The sequence below is a fragment of the Empidonax traillii genome, unplaced genomic scaffold (assembly GCF_003031625.1).
Source record: "Empidonax traillii isolate 1590-97213 ecotype Southwest subspecies unplaced genomic scaffold, ASM303162v1 scaffold992:size1346157, whole genome shotgun sequence".
NCBI classification, from domain to species: domain Eukaryota; kingdom Metazoa; phylum Chordata; class Aves; order Passeriformes; family Tyrannidae; genus Empidonax; species Empidonax traillii.
Genome location: NW_020956185.1, coordinates 865616 through 886932, shown reverse-complemented (window position 1 = coordinate 886932; position 21317 = coordinate 865616). Strand labels below are relative to the sequence as shown.

Here is a 21317-nt window from a genome sequence, read left to right as displayed (position 1 = left end):
GGCCTCTGGGAGGCTTGTTATAATAATTTAGGGGACCTCAGGTATTTTTCCCTTAGAAATGAAAACTTTCCTTCTAAAGTCACTTGATGTCACCAGGATCAGGATGTGGGTACCAAGCCAGAATAATCCAGTGCTTACTTCCAGTAGCTCAAAGGAGCCACGTGATTTCTTTCTCCGCTGGATCATCCAGCTGATGTGTTGAATATTTCCATAAAAATTCACTCGGGTTTGAGCTTTGTTCTTTCACATTCTACTTTAATCACAGATATTTGGAGAGATGATGGTAAAAATCAGTGTTCTTTAAATTTTTCATGCGTTGAAATACACATTTCATGGAACTAAATGAAACTTGGGCACCTTCAGTCTATAAAAAAGGGTGGCTGCTGCTGTTACTGGATTTGGATGCAGGAGTAAGGGGAAAGATTTAGGGACAGCAGTTAAATTACTCTTTGAGGTGTCCCAAGTTACAGTGGGAGGTGTTTAGTAAGAAATTTTTGCAAGAAATAAGCCCTTGAAAGGAATTTTCCTGATTTGGGCTGGTAGATGGAGGCTGGGGCCAAAGGGCCTTATGAGGAACTGGAGCTCAGTTCTGCCTTTTCCCTTTTTCCTGGAATAATTGCTGCCCTTTGGCATCTTTTTATTCCTGGTCAAGAAAACCCTGGGCTTCTGTTTGTAAGATACTTTGAACAAGGCAGATTTAGGCTTGATTTCGCAAGGATCCTACCACCAGCTGCATTGTATTTAATTTTATTTAAAATTAAAACAGTGTTCGCTTTTTTGTTAGCAGGGAAGATGTCACTCTTGGAGATGTCCTGTGATAAATTCCCTTATCAGGTGGGATCTGAGGTAAATACTGGGTCCTGCTTTTGGGCAGAAACTTTTCTGTACAAAATGTAGGTCCTAGAAGAATTCAGTTCCCTCGTACAGCTTTATTTGGATACACCTTGGCAGTGCTGGGTGAAGGGTTGGACTTGATCTTAAAGGTCTTTTCCATCTTAAATGATTCTATAATCCTGTCTTTACACTTCATTCTAGCTGTGTCCCCTAAATCCCTCAGGACACTCCTGGCTGTGTCCCTGAATCCCTCAGGATGCTCCATTCTGGCTGTCCTGGGCGGCATCTCTGCTTCCCCTTCTCCCTGAGGGGAGAGGCGGGAATTCCGCATATCTGAGGGAACGTGGTTGTAGCAGGAATGGGGGGCAAAAAAAAATATATTTAGGGAGAAAAGTTACTTGTCGACGAGGATGGGATTCGAACCCACGCGTGCAGAGCACAATGGATTAGCAGTCCATCGCCTTAACCACTCGGCCACCTCGTCATGGCAGCCTTCCCCTCGCCCGGCCTATAAGGAAGCGCGCCCACCGCCCCCGCCATCTTATCTCTCACGCCGCTTTCCCCCGCGCGGCACCGGCGGCCGCGCGAAACCGGCGCGGCCGCAGCGCGGAGCGAGGCCGCCCCACGAGGACCGGGCACTCCGCGCAGCCCGTGCGGCACCGCGCCGCCCTCGTCACCGCGGCTGCGGGCGAGCGGGCAAGCGGGCGGCGGCGAAATGGCAGCAGTGGGGGCGATCCGCGGAGGCCGCCATGTTGTACGGTAAAAGGGGGCCGCCATGTTTGTACGGCGGCGCGGACGTGTCGTCACGGCGCGGGGAGGGCGGTTGGATTTGAACGGGGCGGCGGCGACCAGGAGCGGGAAGAGGGATCGGGATCGGGAACGGGAACCGGGGAGCCCCGCCGCGCCCCCGGCGCGAGGTGGGAGCGGCCGAGGGGCCCGGCGAGGGGAGGAGGGGAGCGCGGGAGCGGCGGCGGCCATTGCCCGTGTCCGGGGCGGATCCTGCGGGGAGCGAGCGCGGGAGAAAGGCGGGAGGAGAAGGTCGGTGCAGCGCCGGGAGCGACTGGATGGAGGGAGGGCTGAGGCGGGTGTGTGGGGGGTATAACCCCCCCCGATAAACGCGGTGTGGATCGATGCGATCAATTCACGGCTGGGGAACGTATCAAAGAGGTGTAATTAATGATATGAGTGATTAATAAGCGCCTGGGCTGTGGCCCGGGGGACCGTGAGGGAAACGGCCCGGGAGAAAAAAAAAAAAAGACGGAAAAAGGCCGAGGAGGGCCGGGATGGGCGGCGGAGAATGGACTGGAAGGACTGTGGAGAGATTCTTGTGTTCGCGGTTAGGAGAATAAAGAGGGAAATGGTCGTTTATCAACAAAGTAACCTCCCAGCTCGGCGCCGTGGGCTCGTCTCTCAGGGGGTGCAGATAACTTCCAGGAAGAATTAGGGAAGAGCGGCTGAGGAGGGTGGCTGGAATGTGAATTCCACGTTAACAGCCCCAGAGACAGAGTGATCGGGGGTTTTACAGCCACACGCTGCGCTCCCCCAGCACCTGCATGGCCGGTCGCGTCCCCTGTCCCTTCTCTGTGTGCTCAGCCTGACCCAGGATGGCTGGATTTACACCCAAAACCTTTGGGACACGGGCCCAAAGGTGCTTTTGGATTTGGAGCCCCAGAGCTGCCGGCCCTGGAAGCCAAGGGCCCCTCAGGCTGCTTTGGGCTGGGACCAGCATGAACCTGCTGGTCTTGGTGAGAGGAATTAATGGTTTTAAACTGCAAGAAGGGACACTGAGGTTGAATACTGGGAAGGAATCCTTCTCTGGGAGGGTGGTGGGGCCCTGGCATAGGTTGCCCAGACAAGCCCAGACTGCCCCTGGATCCCTGGAAGTGTCCAAGGCCAGGTTGGACAGGGCTTGGAGCAATCTGGGCTAGTGGAAGGTGTCCCTGCCTGTGACAGGGAGTTGGAATGAGATGGGCTTTTAGGTCCCTTGCAACCCAAACCCTTCCAGGATTCCATGAAGTACCCTGCAAAAATGAAACAAGAAAACCATAAGGTTCATTCCATCAGATCAACCTCTGTGTACAAGTGCAGTGTCACTCTGTAAAGCTTTTCTGGTTCTCTTTCTTTTTTTATACCTTCACATGTAATGGTGTTCTCAAAATAGAGCTTTTTTCTGTTTAGGCAAAGAGAAATTTATTGAGGAAAAATACCTACTGGCTAAGTGTTGCCTGAAAACTGTGCTGCCTAAAAATTGTGTTTGAGCAAAACAGAGTGTTACTTTTCCCTTCCACTGTAACTCAAGCCAAATATATCATATATGACACCATATCATGCTATAGAATTAATATAATACCATATAATAATTCAAAGTAATACCCCAATAATAAATTCCCAATAGCATTTCGTGTGATTTAGCATTCTGAACTTTCTTTTTCCTACCCAAGGCTTAGTTTTAGCTTGGAAAATCAGGGTAGGCTTGTGATTTCCATCAGCTACGCTGAGGTAACTGCACTGGTGGACAGGGAGAGCAGTGGATGTTGCTCATCAGAGGGAAGTTATCCATGTTCCTGAATTCCTGATGGTTTAAAGAAGATGGAGCCAGGCTCTTCTGGTTGCATCTAGAGAAGGAACAAGAAGCAACAAGCTGAAATACTGTAAATTCACCTTCTAGGGTGAGGAAAGTATTGATTGAAAAAAGCCCTGTGTGTCAGAGCAAACTTTTTGTCTTGGATAAGGTTTGATCACATTTATCTCCAGCAGTTACCAGAACCTTAACTTTAAATAAGAGCCTGCCTAATCAGTAATGCTTAAACTGTTAGCACAGTTTACTGTTAGTACAATAGATGTATAATATGGATATAACATGGAATTGAGAGGAAATTTCTGTAAACAGAGCAAAATGGAGAGAAAAAAATACAGCATCAAAAGCTAGTATCTTAGTTGTGTGATTATGCTGTTTTCCTGCTGAGGTTCATTAATGTTTTTGGATTCTGGTTCTGTATTTTGCAGGGAAAGCACATCCTTCAGCGATGGACAAGATTTACACAGACCCAAACATAGAAAAGTGAGTTGAAACCTTCTAAGGAATTTTATAGTGGTGTAAATATTGTCCTTTAAAGGCAAAGCTTTTCTTAATGCACTCCAGCATCCCCTGAATGGAATGTGTTTTGTACTGTGAAGAACAACAGGGAGTTTCTCTGGTGGTGTTTGGGAAGCTCTGAGGGGATTTTGTGGTGATGGATGGTCTGGAGATGCACTGACCGTGGGGCTGGGAGGTCAGTCTGAGTTTTCCAAAGCTTATTTCATTGGGAAGTGGCACTGACATGACCAATCTGCTCCAAGCAGGTTGTTTGTTTGATTTCACACTCATAAAAATTACCAGAGAAATCAGTTTATTAACCTCGAAACCAGGGCAGGGCTGTTCAGGAAACACACCTTGGAGCGATTTCATATCCTGATACCTGTTTCCCTTTCTCCCCTCCAGTGAAAACACGGAGCACATCAGAGGGAAGCGACTGTCCTCTGTGAGTAACTTACAGCGTTCCTCAAAATAAAACTCTGGGAGGGAGGGAAGGAGGGAAGGGAAGCTTGGAGAGGAATTTTTTTTTTTTTCCTCACTGGAGTTGAAGAAAAACAGTCCAAAAGAACCTGTTGGATTGAGAGGCACTGCCAGCTCCTAGAAACTCTCTCTCCATCCAAGAAATGAGCTCTTCGACTTGGAGCCGCTCTTCTCAACTGTTCTACTCTCTTTCAGATTTTAAAGGCTCCGCGAAATCCTTTGGATGATCTGGGAAATGGGAACGAACTGACCCAGGTAGGTTCTATCGGGTCCTTTCTTCCCGATGGTCCTCGACGTGGTGCTGATTAAACTGTGTCCCTGGAGTACTGCAGGTGGTTTTTAGTGCACCATTTTTAATAACAGCACCCTATTTTTGTTTGGGTCTGTGTCTCACGGGAAGCTGTGCTCGTGGACATCTGAGTGTTGTGTTCTTTCTTGGCAGGATATTAACACAGAGAAACGAAGGAAGAGCTCGCGCCGGGTCAGCTTTGCCAACACCATCAAGTAAGTGTGAGCTGAAGGATGCAGGTCCGCAGCCTTTGAGCATAAAATGCAGGCAATAATCTCTATTCCCCTAATATTGCCCTCACTGAATAGTCACAAGCTGACTGCAAGCAGCAAGAAGTTGGTTTTTATATTATACATATTTATATTTATTTATATTTTTATATTGAGTTGGTTTGAACCCTGACGAGCCATTATTCCCTTTTTCTTCCCAGCTGGGAAAAAAAAAAAAAAACAAAACACAAAAGCAACAGTTCAGTGAGTTTAAAACAATTAGGAATTTTTCTTTCCCGTTCAGTCTTTAGTGGTTTCCATCTTAAATATCACAATGGCATCATATAATATCATCTCCCTGTAAAACATGCTTGGTTTCAGTACACTTCTGGCTTTTGATGTCTCATTTCAGAAGACATAGAAAAAAATGAAATTATGGCTGATTTTTTTTAATTTGCTTTGAAAGAGATGTTTTTGTTTTCTAAGAAACTTGTTGTGTTTTTTTTCTTAGCTGCAGAGTCTTCCAGCGAGATCTTAAGAACAGCATATCAGAGAGAGAAAATATAGGTAAAACTCCTTTTTCTTCTTCTGAAAGGATTCCCAGACTATTAACAACAAGAGTTTAGCTTGGAATTAAGAGGTCAGGCCTGTCAGTCTGGAGAAAGGAACAACATGGTCAGATCTTTGTCCTGTGCTGGCTGAAAACCCCTTGGTCACAGAGTTTTTGTCACAAGAAGACACATGAAGAGTAAGAACTTCAGAGCAGTTTCTGTGCAGTTCACTCTTAGTGTTTTTTAGAATCAGAATCGTGTAGATTAGAGAAGACCTTTGAGATAAATAAAGTCCAACCATGATCATGCTTCTCACGTTGTAATTTTGTCATTTGTTTGTTATTTTTAGAGTATGAAGCAGATAAGGATGATGTCTTTAATAAGCAGTAAGTATCATGTTGGATGGATATTTATTGTAATTTGGTATTTGTTACCAAACTTTTTCCCTCAGAGGCAGAGAGTGTTAGTCTGGCCTCAAAGTTCTTGTAGGTAAAACACAGTGATGGGATTTTTAAAATTAAAGTGACCTGGTGGTAAAATAACAGATTTAGTCATTTTGTATGTGTGAGGGGGAATTTCATAGAATCATAGATTCTATGTCAAAGAAAGAATTTATCTTTCTTACTTGTCACCGAGGAATTGAAATGCCCCTGGCCTGTGGAACGCTAAGATGAGATAATTTCATGGGGAAATTAAGATTGTGACTCAAATTAGAATACATTGAAGACAAATAAGTAGTGTCTGGTGTCTGCTGCCCAGTCCCACGTGGCATCTGCCACGGAGTTCTGTGTTCTCTGTCTGTTCAGTTTATTGCTCAAGGCTTCTCTTTGGAAACCTTTTAACAAGCTCTTTATCCAACCTGACTTTTGTAGGAATAAGGAAACCGAAGCTGTGTCGTGTGAGATCACTGGTGAGTTGGGAAATAAAATTAATAACAAAATTACTATCTTTAGTAATTTGATTGTGTTTGAGTAATTTTTAATGTGCCTAAAGTAATCTCCCTGATCTGGGAGGGCTCTCCCTGCACGTGCTTTGTCCCACAAAGCTGTTCACAAGGATCCTGTTGTAGAAGTCTGGGTGGCCCTTCCGCATCCTGAGGGGAGCAATGAAAATGTTGTTTTCAGAATGTATTTGGGTTTAATTTTATTAATTTACTCACTGCTCTGAACCTCAGCACTGTGGATAAAAGAATAAGCATATAGCACAAGAACTGGAGTATTCCCTTTTCTTTCCACAGGGATGAACACTTTGCTTCATGCCCCCATCCAGGCTTTGGTGCAGCAAACTGAGGTATGTGAAAGCTTTCAGGTTTTTTTTTTGGTGCTGAAAATACCAGCGTCCAAAATATATCACAAGAATTTGTGTAGTAAAAGGTGAAAAATTTTAACTGTCTGAAAAATGAACCTTTGTGTATTCGCAGAAAATTCTTTTGCAAGTGGATATTCTGTATTTTGAATTATTTTCCCAATCTGATAGCCATTAGACTGCAACGTGAATAACTCTTGCTTCTGTAACTTCTCAGTACTGAGCTAGTTCCTCTGTTCTCTTCAATTCTTTTCTAAGAATATACAAAGGAGCTCATGTTTCAGATGGGTCTGGTTGTGTATTTATAAAACAGCAAATGTAATTTGAAGTAAATGTGAAGCTGTTCTTCGTATATCCATTACACCTCCATTCATTATACATCCATAAGGCTCAGTAATTGTTCCTTGCTTACTAAGGTGTGGCTGGATATGAAATGTAAAAAGAGACACATTCTCTCGTGAGAAGCCATTTAAATAGGATGAGTAATTAAGTCATTGTCCTTTCTTTGAATATGTTATTTCTTACTGGGGAGGCCTGTAACCAATAGGTTTGTTTTCTTTTTTTTTAAAAAAGAGAGATACAAAGCTAGAACCTGAAGGCTGCATCAGCTGGCTTTTGTTTTCAATAGAATAAACCACCGATCATTTGTTTTACGTGCAAGTCACTGAGTTCGTCCTTTTCCTTCCTTATATTTTTTAGTGGCATGATGTGGACCAGGCTGTCCTAAGGGCGAGCAGGCAGGACACCACCCTACTGTTCTCGGAGGAGAACGCCATGGAGATGACAGCCAGTCACACGGCCCTGATATCCCGCAACCTCAGGACCCAGCAGGCCGACAGAACTGAGAAAATAGACATCACCTCCTTCCTGGCCGGGCTGAACTCCGGCCACGGCAGGGCAGAAACCAGCCAGGGATTCGGTTCGCTCCCCGAGCCCGCCAACCACCCGTGCCCGTTCCCGGGGCAGAAGGAAGAGGCTCCTGCTGTAAAAAAAATAGATTTCAATGAATTTCTGCTGAGCCTGAAGTCCAGTGAGAAGGCACCGAGTCCTGCTGAGGGACCTGACAAGGAGAATGTTTTCTTTGTCCCTTGCCAAGGCCCAGACAACGTGGCACTGTCGTCCGAGGGATTTTTCTATTCCCAGGAGCCGCTGCACACCTGCAACGTAACAGAAGTCTTTCAAGGACAAGAAGGTGGGATGGAAGTGACAAAATGTGAGGCAGCTGGTGTTAAGGTTCCATTCCCTGGTGTTGGTGAGGCTCCTCCGGAGCAGCTGGAGTGTGTGGATGTCACCCAGGCCTTCGTGGACGATGGGATGGACATGACAACCAGCCACACTGCAAAAGTGTCCTTTCCCTGCTCCGGTGTTGGGAACCAAAGTCTCCACTTCCAAAGGGATTCCCCATCCACAGAGTTAGATAATTTTTTGTTGAAGGGAGCGTCTAATCAGAAGCTGACTCAGCAGGACCCTCAGCTCTGTGCAGACAGGAAAGCAGCAAATGCTGAAGACAGAGGAGCCCCTGCAATGCTGAGAGGGGGGAGGCAGGAGGTCAGGTCAGTGTCTGCCGTCTGGGGATCCGTGTCCTCTGAGACCGTCTTCCGAGGGGACAAAACTGTTGTGTTTTCTAAATGTGAGGACATGGAAATGACTGGGAATTACACAGACATCATCTACAACGACAGCACCATGGGAATGGACAGTTTGTGTCATAAAACTTGTGAAAAGCCAGTGACCACGAACCCTGTGCTAGCAGCAAGCTGGCACCCAGCACATGGGGACGGGGACATCCCACAGGGTGTGACACCTGGAGATTGTGGAGCTGCTGTGTCCTGTAAAACCAGTGCACTCGAACTGCCTTCAGCCTCAGGTGGACATATGGAAAACGTGGCCCAAGCTCATGGTCCTGCTGCAGCGAATGCTGGGTTTGGCTCACGTACAGATCTGGGTGCTCCAAGGAGCAGGTTCCATCCCTCAGCACAGCCTCAGCTGGTTCCTTCAGGTGAGAAGACAGTAATATTCCCAGGAGAAGACATGGACTTGACTAAAGCCTGCGTTAAGGAAGATGGAAAGAGTGTTGATAATGAATCTCCCACTGCAGTGTCCACCTCTGTCACCTGCAAACCTCATTTTCTGGATAACAGATCCACAGCTTCCAGTGGAGCTGAGCAGGAAGAAATGGAAACAACGAAGTGCCACACTGTTGTCATTGGTGATCAAAGCAGTGGGACAACTGCAGAAACCAAACAAATGCTCTGTGAAATCGTTCCAAGAGAGAACCTGAACAAAAATGTCATTGAGGGTGCAAATTCCGTAGATGTGGACAAGGAAAATATTGAGGTGATGAGTATTGATGGGAACACTGAAAGGAGCCAGGCTATAGAAATGAATACTGAAAATCTTCAGATGATCAGAACAAACAACTTCCAGGCAAGTGATCTGAGTTCCTGTGCCAAGAGCAGGTTTTTGTTCCAACAGCAAAACAGAGGAGTCCCTGGGAACGCTGTCGCTGGCACAAGTGACAGAACAGTCGCGTTTTCAGGTGATCAAAGCATGGACATAACCAAAGCTTATCCTGCTGCCTTTGATGTTGCTCCTGTGAACACAGGACAAGAATCCAATAATAATAATAATCACCAAAATAATGCAGTGTCCGAGCAGTTGCAAAACCAGCCCTTCCCATTTTCCGGTCGTCTCGGTGTGGATGTCACGAGTCAAACTGCAGCAATGGAAAGTGGAGACTTGAACACAAAGCAAATTGTTACTCCTTTGGCTCCAAGTGGTTCGTTTATTTTCAGTAACAAGCCTGCTCCCTCTGGAATGAGAGGAAACGAGCAACCTGGAACGGCCTTAGGAATAAATGCGGATTGCCAAAACTCGGGCAGGCAAGAGAAAACCCACCCTGAGAGGGCCGTAAACAAAGCAGAGCCAACCCAAGTAGATCCTGAGAGACATTTTCCGACGGGTGAAACACTTGCTTCGGGAGAGGATTTAAAACCTCCTCCTTCAGCTGATGGGCTGCGAGCTGGGACATCTCGGCCCTGGAGGGGAAGTTCCCAGCTGCCTCTGTTTGGAGGAAAGTCAGTTGTGTTTCCCTCAGGTGAAAGCATGGACTTGACCGGAAGCTGTGTGATGATGGTTCCTGATTACACCATCAACGTTGTTCTGTCACAACCAGAAGCAGCACCTGAAGACCCAGATAGAGGTGGAAATAAAATCAAGCCCTTAAAAATGGTGCCCACGATGACAGCGAATAATCGGGAGCAGCCTGTGGGACAGGAGGACTCCTCAGTATCTGGCAGGAAAACGTTGCCCATGAGCAGTTTAAAACATTTTGCTGATGAGAAAACCACCCTGTTTTCCGAAGGTGCCGACATGGACATCACCAGGAGTCACACGGTGTCAGCAGACAACAGAGTCATTTTCCAGGGGAAGACTTCAGACGACGCCACAGCTCTGATTTCTGGAGATCAAACTTGTGTTTTCCCCTCTGACATGGAAATAACTAAACTTGATCCCTCTGCAGTCAGTAAATCCGTGGGGAAAGCTGCATCTCAGGGGGTGCTCAGCACAGCTAAAAGGACTGGAAGGAAAAGCTTGAAGGGAACACCAGGGGAAAAGACTGTTTTGTTCTCCCTGAGCAATGAGGACAATGACATGGAGATGACCCAGAGCCACACGGCTGCCATAGGCCACGAGATTGTGCAGGATGAGGGAGGGCTCCATTCCCTCTCTTCAGCTCATCCTGTGAGGAGTGTTATGTTTACAGGGAGCCAGGCTGATGTGGGCATTTCCAAGTCTTTCTCTGCTGATAAAACCACAGGAAAAGTTGCATGTGGTGTTCAGCCAAACTCTGGTGAGGAGGCTGGACTTCTCCACAGCCGAGTTACCGTCTTTGCTGAGGAGGACATGGAAATGACCAAACCCTGCCACATGGCTTTGGCAGAGAAACCCCTGCAGGGCTGGCAGCCTGTTCCCTCCACCTCCACAATCCTGTTCTCCAGTTGTCAGGATGCCATGGAAGTGACCGGTTCTCACTCCGTTCATCCAGGTGTTGGAGGAGACCTCTGTGAGGACAGATGGATCCCGACGGAGCAGGGTGGGCAGGAAGCTGCTGCGGGGGGCAAAACAGTCATTTTTGCTTCGGCTGAGGATATGGAGATCACCAAAACTCACACAGCACAGGACCCACAACCCCTTCCAGCCATTCCTGCTGATAAAACTGTTGTGTTTGCCCTCCACCAGGATGACATGGAGATCACTGCATCCCATACTGTTGCTGTTAACAACGATATTGATGGATTTGAGGGCCACACGAGCACTCAGCACTCACCGCAGCACACACACACTGTGCTGGGGCCTTCCAGGGGTGACATGGATCCCTCACATACCAGAGGCCTGAATGGTGAATATCCCACAAAGCCTAAGGATCAGCCCAGCATTGCCTCTTCTGCTTCATCAACCTCAGCGTTTCCTGATGAGAAAGGAGCCACCAAGGCCCCAAGTGGCACAACACCAGATTCCGTTCATTCTGTCTCACTTCCAGAGAAGACTATGGATGTCCAGGCACCACGGGATTGTGACCTTCCCACAGGGAATTCTGTCCCTCTAAGCAGGGAGCAGGATCTCACACAGCCAGAAAACCTGCAGTCAAAGGGAGCAGCATCTTTGGACCTCCTGGATAATGGTCCTGTGGATTGCAGAGAGGGAAGTGGCGATTTGGAATCCCCTCTTGCCTTTCCCACCCAGGGATCAGACCCTTTGAAGGGTTCCCCAGATTCTCCTGGTACTTGGAGAGGCCAGGTAGTGAAAGAGGATTTGTCTCAGCCTGGAAATTCAGCTCCAGATTTGGGCTTGGCTGGAGCAAGCCTCGTTCCAGCTGCTGACAAGGAATCCAAGGAAAATAAGGAGCCGTCAGCCGAAGGGGAGACGCCTCCACAAGACTTCCAAAAAAACTCTGAACAAACCGAGCAACCTTTGGTCAGTGACAGTCTTTCACCAGAATTAATGGGTATTTTAAATGTTTGTTCAAAGCTGAAGGATCTGAGGAGGAAATCTGCAGCTTTCTCCGTTTCCCAAACTGCTTTTCCTGACCAGGCTCAGCCAGAGGATACCTTGAGGTTGGGAAACCCCACTGTCAGTGAAGCAAATAACTCCCCTGAGCCATGCAAAGAGCAAGAGAACACAGGTCTGGAATCTGGAGCTGCTCCCCTAGGCATGGCACCTCAGGATAAATATCCAGGAATAAATATCCCTCTGGGTATTTTCCAGCCTAAATTGCCAAACAGGAGAAATTCTTCTGTTTCCACTGTACAAGACATAAATACTAAATCTGACAGAGCTGAGCCCCCAGTTCCAGTAAATACTGGGGAAACCCCAGGAAACAAATCCACCAGGCAGAACTTCAGCCCCTCTGAGTTCATAGCAGAAGAATTTCTCCCTGTGTGCCTGGAAGAAATGGATTCCAATGAATCTGTCAGTTCTGAACTCGTGGAAAAGGTTTCTGAGGGGATAAGCAAAAAACAAATCTGCCACCAGGAAGAGGATCTGTTTGAAGAGACAGAAACTCACAACGCCAAAAGATCTTTGGAGCAAGATAAGGAGGATCTTCAAAGCCCAAAGAAGGTCAAGAGGGATGAAAATGTGGATGTTGAAGCACAAGACTTGCAGGTGAGCCTTACCCCTCACTGTAAGGATGCACCAACAGGGCTTTGGGTTAAATTTTTGGGGTGTAAGTGGATCTGTTGGTAGTTTTCCTTCTTTTTCTTAACTGCCAGTTTGTTGTTATTTTCCTGTGTCATTGCCTGTGTTTTTCATTGCTTTGCCAAAATAGAATAATCAGGTTGATTATTCAACATTTGCCTGGACCAGGCAAAATGGGCAGAAGAAGGGATTTGCCAGTTTTAAACCATTCTCTCCATAGTAACCTTTTAATTCTTTCTCAACTAAATGCTCTTAGTCCTCTGAACTAAACTATTTGCTAGTTTTGTCTTAGGTACAGCGAGGCCTAAAGTAAATAAATATTTATAATCCCAGCATGGCTGTTTAGTTCAAATTAATTTTGTTACAGACAGCACAAATTGCAGTTGAATCAAGAAAATCTGTGCAAAGACAGAACATCCCTCTGACCTTAAAAATAACTTTGCGACCATCAGTATAAAATCTAAAGATGTAAAATGTAAAGATCTAAAATGCGTGCAGCAATCTGAATTGTGAAACCTTTCTGAATGTCAAGAAACAACTACAATAAACCACTTAGATTGTTTCATATAACTACATTAACTTTTTTTCTTTTTTTTTTTAATTTGTTAATGTTAGGTTACTTTTGCTGCTGTGCCTCAGAACCAAGTGGGAGTTGATGAAGGTGGAGAACCTCCAGATCTCTCAGCTAAAAGCCCTGACTGTCCTCAAAGCAGTGCCAGCAGCTCCCTGGACTCTGTTAGGGCTGACACAGAATTAACAAGTAAGGCTCTCTTTAGGATAAGAGTCCCAAAGCTTGTGTTCTCTACTCTCTTAAAACACTATTAACCCCACCAATATTCCCTCTCTTTCCTTTCTGTTCTCTTTTCCCAGTCCAGCCCAGCAGTCACATGGAGTCCCAGCTTCTCACAGACAGCATTTGTGAAGACAACTTATGGGAGGTATGTACAGAGGCTGGAAGACACCAACTTCTTGTCCTAACAGGAAAGCACTGGTGTGTGTTATACACCAGTAACTGTTCTTGCTTGAAAAATGGACTTACCTGTATGTTTTTCCCCCAATTTGCAGAAATTTCAGAGCGGTGCCGTCACAGTTGGGGAGTTTTTTACCCTTCTCCAAGTCCACGTTCTGGTTCAGAAGCCCCGGCAGAGCCACCTGCCAGCCAACGTGAGTGTCTCTCCTGTGACAGGAACAATATATAACTGACCTTAAATTACATCCTTTTGTGGGTTTGGGTTTTAATCTTTAGCATCTCAAAGGACTCAAAGTGAAAAACAGAATAAAAGATTTGTGTCTCCTCACCAAATACCGTCTGCTCAGGATTGCTGTTCTTGGATAAATATGCTAATTCTTGCCTTTTTAACTTCTTTTGAGGAGGATAAATTTGAAAGCAAGAATTAGGAATCAGTCTAATCTTTCCACTTTATCTTTTCACTGTGTCAATCTACTGATTGCAGCTACTCTGCACTCCTACTACCAGTTGTATTCCCTCCTTTAGAAATGCTGCACCATGACATTGCTACTCTTTATTTCCTCCCCTGAAGAAAAGGGAAAGAAATTAAGAACAGAAGTTTGACTTCTAAATCCCTTCCAGTTTTATTCAAACTCCTGTCCCAGCTTAGCTACAGCTGACTTTACAAATTTATTTATACTGAGCTGTCTCTAAATATTCATCTAAATGTTCATACTGTGCATAAGTGACTGGTGCAAACCAGACACCCACCCTTCCAAAAGCCCCTGAAAACTTTCTCTGAAGGGGTGGAATTAATTAATTAATGTCAGTTATTTATGAGCTTTACCATGTAGCCATCTTAGGCTGAAACACCCCCCCCCATCATACTTGTTTGAGGAATAAAGCTCAATAAAGCTTGGGAACTTTTACTCTGAATTAAGCAGGGTCAGCTTGTTTTATTGGGGAGCACTCTTGTTACCTGCATAACACATCGATGTTCTTAAAGCCTTCATCTGAAAGGGACTGAGCCTCTTTCAATATTTCATTTAATCTTTTGAGCTCTAGTGATGAGACACAATATCCCAAAAGGCAGAGTGAGGAAACGCAAGGCATGAAAGTGGAATCGAGTTGATTGGAAGTTACTATTTCTGAGAAATATGTTGATTTTATTTTTTCCCCCTTTTCTTCCCTGTGTTCCCCAGGGTGCAGTGAGTGCACCTCCTACCCCAGAGGATCTCATCTACAGCCAGTATGTTCACCGGCCCAAGCTGCGGATTTATGAGGAGGATTGCCAGGCCCTGTCTCAGAAAATAGAGGAGTGAGTGCTTTTCCAGCCACACAGTGTATCAGTCATTTCATGTCTTCACCTCTGGTTGCATGGAGAAAACTTCATACATTACATATAGGGACAACAAAACCACAGTTAACCTCCTTTATGCCGGTAGCAGTTTTATTACAGATTTAGAAATCCATTGTGTAAACACCAATCTGGCTGCTCTGTGTGACCAGTGCAACTGCAACAAGGGCTTACAACTTTTTTTTGTTTCCATGTGTTTTTTTTTTCCAGGTTAAAAACATATGCAAATGTCCAGGATCAGCCCCTGGTGAATGTGAACAGGAGTTTGTGGGAGGTAATGAGAACCTGCTCTGATGAAGAGGTAAGGCTGCTTGGAGAGGGAATGCTTACACATAATGGGCAAGTGGTTAATTTATGTATTCCAATAAAATAAGAACCAGAATGGCCACAAAATAGCAGCAGGTGAAACAAGGCAAAATATTTTCTGAATAAGAAACTTTGAAGCATTTCCGGCATGTCAGAAGAATGCAAGGATATGTGTGCTTTAAAATATATTAAAGGGGAAACATTTACCAAAAATTATTTGCATGTAAAACCCAGAAGCATAAAAAAGTGTCCCACTAGAACAGAGAAGGTAGATCAGGAGATTCTGTTTTCTGTGGTTCTAATGCCAAGGATAAAAAAGAATAAAGACCTAGTCCATGAAAATGAAGAGTAAAAATTGATCAAAGGCAGTATTCTTCATAATCCATATTTAGATATAGGATATCTCTACAGTTTGGTTGTGAACTAGAGTCAGGAAGGGTTGTATTCCCACTCACTTTCTCTTCTGTATTTCCCGTTGATTGCAGCTGAAGAACTTTGGAGCTGAACTGAACAAAATGAAATCCTATTTCACCAAGGAGAGTAAAATCTTGGCTCACAATGAGAAGGAGACCTTGTACAGCAAACTGGTGCAGAGTGCCCAGGTAAGGAGCCACAGGTCTGCAGAGATTTGGCTTTAGAAAAGGAACTTCTACCATATTTCTTGTCATTAATTGTGTGGGAGCTTAATTATTTTGGTGTGCATTCTCCTGGAAGTTTTGTCCTTTTAAACACATCTCTCTGCTATTCATATGCAAATTGGATGGTCTTTAGGGTCCTTTCCAATCCAACCCACACAGGGATTCTCTGGTAAGTAATAAGAAAATGACATTGTGACAGGATCAGAAATCTGTATATATTAAAGCTCTAGGAATTCATTTATTTCCATGTCTTATCCCTCATTAGGGAGATACAGTAAGTATTTAGTATTTCCTTACACTGGCCACTGCCCCACTGCTTGTCCTTTGCCTCCTGCCTCTAATGACAGATTGTATCAGGTTCTTTAATTAATGAGCAAGCAAAGAGCCATGTGGTGGGCCCAGCAGAAAATTCAGCTTGTTAAAAAATATCTCTGACTCAAGTACAACTTTCCCACCTCAGGAACAACACGGGAAGCTCCAGGCAAGAATAGAAAAGGTGGATGAGCTGCTGAAGGAGGCAGAGAGCTGCCTGGTTGCTCTGGAATCAGGTAGGTGTTTTATAAACAGGTGACTTATATTCTGATTTATCCTTTTTTTTTTTTTTTTTTTCTCCAGAGCTGCTGTTCAAAAGGTCGGTTCAGGATTCTGTGTTTGTGGTTGTTTGACACAAGCTGCTGGCAGGGCTTGGCATTGCTGCATGACAGTATTTTCAATTCTTTTCTTCCAGTGCCTTAAGCGAAATCAAATGGCACAGTAGCAGCTTTGAAACAATGCAATAAAATGAGCTTTCCCTGTTATTACCACTTTTTGAGGGGTTTTGTTGATACTTTTCCATATTTCTATACATTTTTCTGAGTTACATTTGAAATACTGAGAGTTCTAGAGCCCACAGAACAAAATAGACTCTTAAGTATTGAATCTGGGAGTCCTGCACAGACCTAATATTTCTTTCCCATAGATTCTTTCTGGCATCAAGAGGATGAAGTGGAAGGAGGGCAAAGCCTACAGAAAGGTAACAGAACCAGCTGAATGCACTTTTTGTTTGGTATTTTAAATTCTGGAGAGGGTGATACTGAGCCCTCATCCTGATGGATCAGCTCTGAAAGAGATGCAAACACTGCTGTATTTTCTGCACTGCATATAGCTAATCACAGAGATGTTAATGGATGCAAGTGACTGTTTTCCCCTGGAAACATGGAATTTAGAACTTGCTACAGTGTGACTTGAAGAGTCATAATCAGCTGTCATATTCAGCACTTTGTTCAATGATTACAACCTCTGACCCCATATCCAGGCAGGGGTAACGGCCGCCAAGTTGAGATCTTTCCTATTGTTAAGAACAGTGAGTGCACAGCAGATTAGGGCTTTTTGCGCTGCTCCTTCCTCATATTTCCCCTTTTCTCATTTTTTTTCCCTTTCTCTTAGAACTGGAAAGCCTTAGAGCCCAAGAAGAGGAACTTCAGAGGTAAGATGTCAGAGGGGATGTTGACGATGTCGGAGTGTCATGTGCACACCAAGTTTTTAGAGGGTTGGTGAGTTTTTAACTACTGTGCCACATCCCGTGGGGTTGGTTTATCCTTGCAGAGAACTGTCAGCGATGGAGACTGAGGATGAGCAGATGCTGGTTCAGATGGATGAGCTCAAGAAGGCTGAAAAAAGCTGTCAGGAAATCCTGGAGAAATACGAGTAAGGAAAACACCCTTAGGTTTTATTTTTTGTTAGCTATTTCTGGGGCCTCCCGTTTGTACATAAATGTGCTGGGTTTGATTTTCCTTGTTATTCGATGTGGGAAGTCTTGGGATGCCCACCCATCTCCCTGCAGCCTGAGATAAGCAATAAAGCCTTGGAGAACTTCCATGTGTAATTCCATTAACAGCTTTGCAGTGGTGCTCTATGTTCCAACATCCAAATCTCCCCCAGTTCCAAAATTAGCATTTATATAAAATGTATGGTCTTATACTTGCATTCCCAACAAATTATCACATTCTGTTGGAATGGAAGAATCTGCTTGGAATTGGAGAATTCATTGGTATATTATGTGGTAAATGTTGCAAGTGCATTTAATACTCCAATCTTTGTCCCTCAGGAAATTGTTTAGGTTGGTTGCTTGAAACTTGGGGTGATGGTGGGGTTTTTTTATCCCCTTTTTCAGCTTCACTGAGTGGGAGATTATGGAATGGAGTGAGCAGCAGGCAGTCTTTCATTTTCTTTATGATTCTGTGGAGCTCACAGTCGCGTTTGGACCCCCAATAGGTGAGTCGCAACATGGGTAGGTCTATGTTTTATGAATTTGAAATGTTATAGAATAGAAACCTGAAATTTCCGTATTTGTAAAGATCTGCTGGAAAGAAATACAAAATATACTCCAGTGAGTAAGCTGAGATAGGTGGCATTGTTTTGGATATGTTTTTTGTATGAAAGTTCAGAAGTGTAATGGATGGCTGTTTCTGCAGAGGAAGAGCTGTAATTCCAGAACCAAGTACGGAAATAACTGGGTTTTTTTTCCTTTCCTTCTCAGACGGTGATGATTTTGGTGTAGATCCTTCCAGAACCATCGTTAGCCTGAACTTCGAATGTTTCCTGGATGGTGAGATATTTTTGGGTAGCTTGAAAGTAGCAGCCCTGCTAATCTGTCTTTGAGAAGACTCTAAATTTGTGCTTTGTCTGCTAATGCTCTATGAAATGGCTTTTCAGAGGTTCCTGGCAATGTGGTTTTTTTTCTTTTGTGTTACAGTGGAACAAGCTCCACCCTCCTCCTGTTTAGTCCAAAGGCTCATCTTTCAGTTTATTGAAAGTCAGGGAAGCTGGCAGAAAAAGTGTCCCACGCTGTACTACTTGCCCCAGGTAACGTTCCAAGGAATCTTATGAGACTCTGAAAAAAAAAACCAAACACCTTAAATCTTTTCTGTCACAGAGAAAATAGGGCTGATCCTGAGCAACTTAATGAAAGCTTTGGCAATGCAAGCCAAAATCTGCTTCAGGAATATTCTGAGGTGTGAGGGTAAATACCTGCCCCTGAAGGCAGGAGTCCTAAAAGCTGGAGTTTATTAAAAGCCCTTTACTGCTATAGAAGTAAAGAATTAAGCTGAAGGCCATTCTGCCTCCTAAAGAATGTAGGTTTAAATTGCCAAGCCAAACTTCCTCTGGGTCACTGCCTGGCTGTGACAGGCCCATTGACAAAGCAGAAAGGAGAAACTTGGAGCAAAAAAATGCACATTAGTTATATTTGTACAATTCCTTTTTTTCCATCCAGACTGAGGTAGCGGTTAAACTACCCTTATTTTTTTATACTTTCTAGGATAAACTGTGTTTTCAAGTGTCAGGTAGTCACCACTTGGGTGTTGATGTGGTTCCTTTTCTGATTGCCCCCTCAGGTTCTCCATGACATCTCCTTGGTGGTGAATCGTTGCAAAATCTTGGGAGAGGAGATGGAATTTCTGGAGAGATGGGGTGGAAAATTCAATCTTCTCAAGACAGATATCAAAGACACAGAGTGAGTAACTTCAGGTTACCGTGATGGGATTCTTGGGGCTGTGCAGGGACAAAAGTTGGATTTTGATCCTGGTGGGCCCCTTCCAACTCAGGATATTCTGTGATTCCATAAGACGAGGTTCACAGCAGTCCTTCAGAGACTGGATAATCAGGAACAATCCTGTGGAATTGGAGGCAAGTCAGTCCAACTTAAAACTTTGGAAAACTTTAGCTACCTGGAAATGTTTTTATTCTAACTAGAAAACATATTTTTTGTTACTAATCTCTATTATTCTTTGTTATTAGTCTCTGTTCTCCCCTAATTTTTGGATGGTTCTGTATTAACTTTTGCTGTGAGGGAAGTTGGGGCTTTGGATTCTGAGGTGTTGATGAAATGCAAAGGGTCTCTTCATCTTATTTCTGCAGTTCCTGTGGGTCTGTTCTGGAACTCTTTGGAAGTTCCTGAGCTTTGTTACATCAGTGACATCATTTTATTCCCAATCCTTGCCCCAATTCCAAGGTGGAAGCAGCACATTTGACTATTTTTCATGGATCTTTGTGTTTGTTCCACAGGGTGAAGCTTTTGTTCTCCGCTTCTGCAGCTTTTGCCAAGTTTGAGCTGACTCTCTCTCTCTCTCCTGACTATCCATCTGCTCCACTTCCCTTCAGTGTACAAACCCACATCGGGAATATCGGGTGAGTTGGAAAACCACCTCCTCCACATGACTTCATTCCACACTGGGGATGGGGAATTAAGCTCTCCAGATCCTCTCCAACACGTGTTGTCCTTTCATCTTCCCCAGGAAGGAGGAAATTTCTGCTGTTCTTTCCAGTGTTCCAGTTGGTCACCACTATCTGCGGAGAATAATCACCCTGATCCATCAGAACCTGCTTCAGGATGCCAGATGACCTACTGGATGCATGGGCAGGACTGAAGTGGTTGGAATGGGTAGTCTTTGAGTTTATTCTTGTGAGAATTCCAGCTGTCTCTCACCGGAATGGGAATGCTGTTACCCCCCCATCTCTAGTATTTCCGCCTATTTAAGTATTCTTGTAGTTTACACCAAGTATTCTACTTGGAGTAGATCACGAGTTTTACAAAAGCAGAGGTGTCTAAAGAGGAGAAGGAAGAAATTCCTATGGCCTTTTATGAATTCAAGCTGCCTTTTATCTACTCTCAGTCACTCCAGGGGATCGTGGCCTCCTTGGAATGTCATTCCTAATGTGCATATTCTTATGCCATAGCCAGCCTCTTGCTTTAGTTCTGGGGTGATTCTCAAAGCCCTTGGACAAAGCAATGATGAGGATTCTCTAAATTAACTAGGCTGGAGTTTCCTTTCACTGTCATGATTTCGTTATCCATGTACAATTCAACAGATCCCACCAGGTCTGCTCTTTATCCGTCCCCTGGAGCCTCTCCCAGTCCAGACACTATATCCCTGCATCTGATTCATTAACCAATTAAACTGTAGCAATTAACCATGTGGCCAAAGTCAGAAATATTTTTGGAATTAAGACTAAAAATCCCTGTGCTTGGCCACTGACTTTGGGATGGAACGGCCCCAAAGCCGGTGGTGTGACTGAAGTTTGTTCTGAGGTTCAGTGTAAGTCCAGCACAATCTGGGGGTGCGGGTGCATTGTCCCAGTTTGGAATGCCTTGGAACTTTTAGTGAGGAGACAGAGCTCCTTAAGTTTAGTAATATCTGTAAGATCTAGCTTGATTTTGTATATATTGTATATATTATGTGGTTTTTGCTGTTGGATCTGGTCTCTCCCTGGCTGAGTTACAGAGCAGAAGCACCAACCCTGGCCCAGCTCTCAGTTCTCCAGCTGCAAATCTTCATGCCCTGTAAAATATGATGAATTTAAGAATGTTTCCCTGTGTTTCAGTTTTTATATATTTTGTCTTTTTACAAGTTTTCCTTCTGTTTGGAAGGCGGAAATTCATTAAACGTTGGGTTTATCGCCCTTCCTGCTTCCAGTGGGGATTACTGGCTGCCGTATTTAAACCGGTGACTTGCAAATTTGATGCCAATATTGAAGTAATTTTGTTAAAATACTTCGGGAAGACTTTTCGTAACATGAAAGAAAAGTGGAGAAAAAAGGGAAAAGAAAAAAGGAAGGGGGGGAGATAAAATAAAATGGGGGAAAA

General features: G+C 44.6%; 1 protein-coding gene and 1 non-coding gene across 3 annotated transcripts; one reads left to right on the top strand and one right to left on the bottom strand.

The window, feature by feature from the left end:
• Positions 1-1236: 1236 nt before the first annotated feature.
• TRNAS-GCU lies at positions 1237-1318 on the bottom strand. The gene has a single exon. It is a non-coding gene; the product is annotated as a tRNA-Ser (tRNA).
• A 392-nt stretch (positions 1319-1710) lies between these two features.
• KNL1 (kinetochore scaffold 1) lies at positions 1711-21082 on the top strand. 2 transcript variants are annotated; one of them, XM_027903707.1, is made up of 26 exons: positions 1711-1751; positions 3841-3895; positions 4316-4355; positions 4586-4645; positions 4833-4894; positions 5400-5455; positions 5789-5825; positions 6312-6349; positions 6677-6729; positions 7444-12411; positions 13060-13204; positions 13315-13382; positions 13510-13608; positions 14596-14711; positions 14961-15051; positions 15542-15658; positions 16155-16242; positions 16653-16706; positions 17120-17159; positions 17279-17380; positions 17847-17947; positions 18213-18281; positions 18429-18538; positions 19069-19187; positions 19739-19861; positions 19969-21082. In XM_027903707.1, exons 2-26 carry the CDS (start codon positions 3861-3863, stop codon positions 20072-20074), a joined length of 6897 nt encoding a protein of 2298 aa, XP_027759508.1. In that variant the 5' UTR covers positions 1711-1751; positions 3841-3860; the 3' UTR covers positions 20075-21082. The 2 variants fall into 2 exon arrangements, with proteins under 2 accessions (XP_027759508.1, XP_027759507.1); XM_027903706.1 differs by lacking the exon at positions 1711-1751 and adding an exon at positions 1792-1872.
• Positions 21083-21317: the final 235 nt, after the last annotated feature.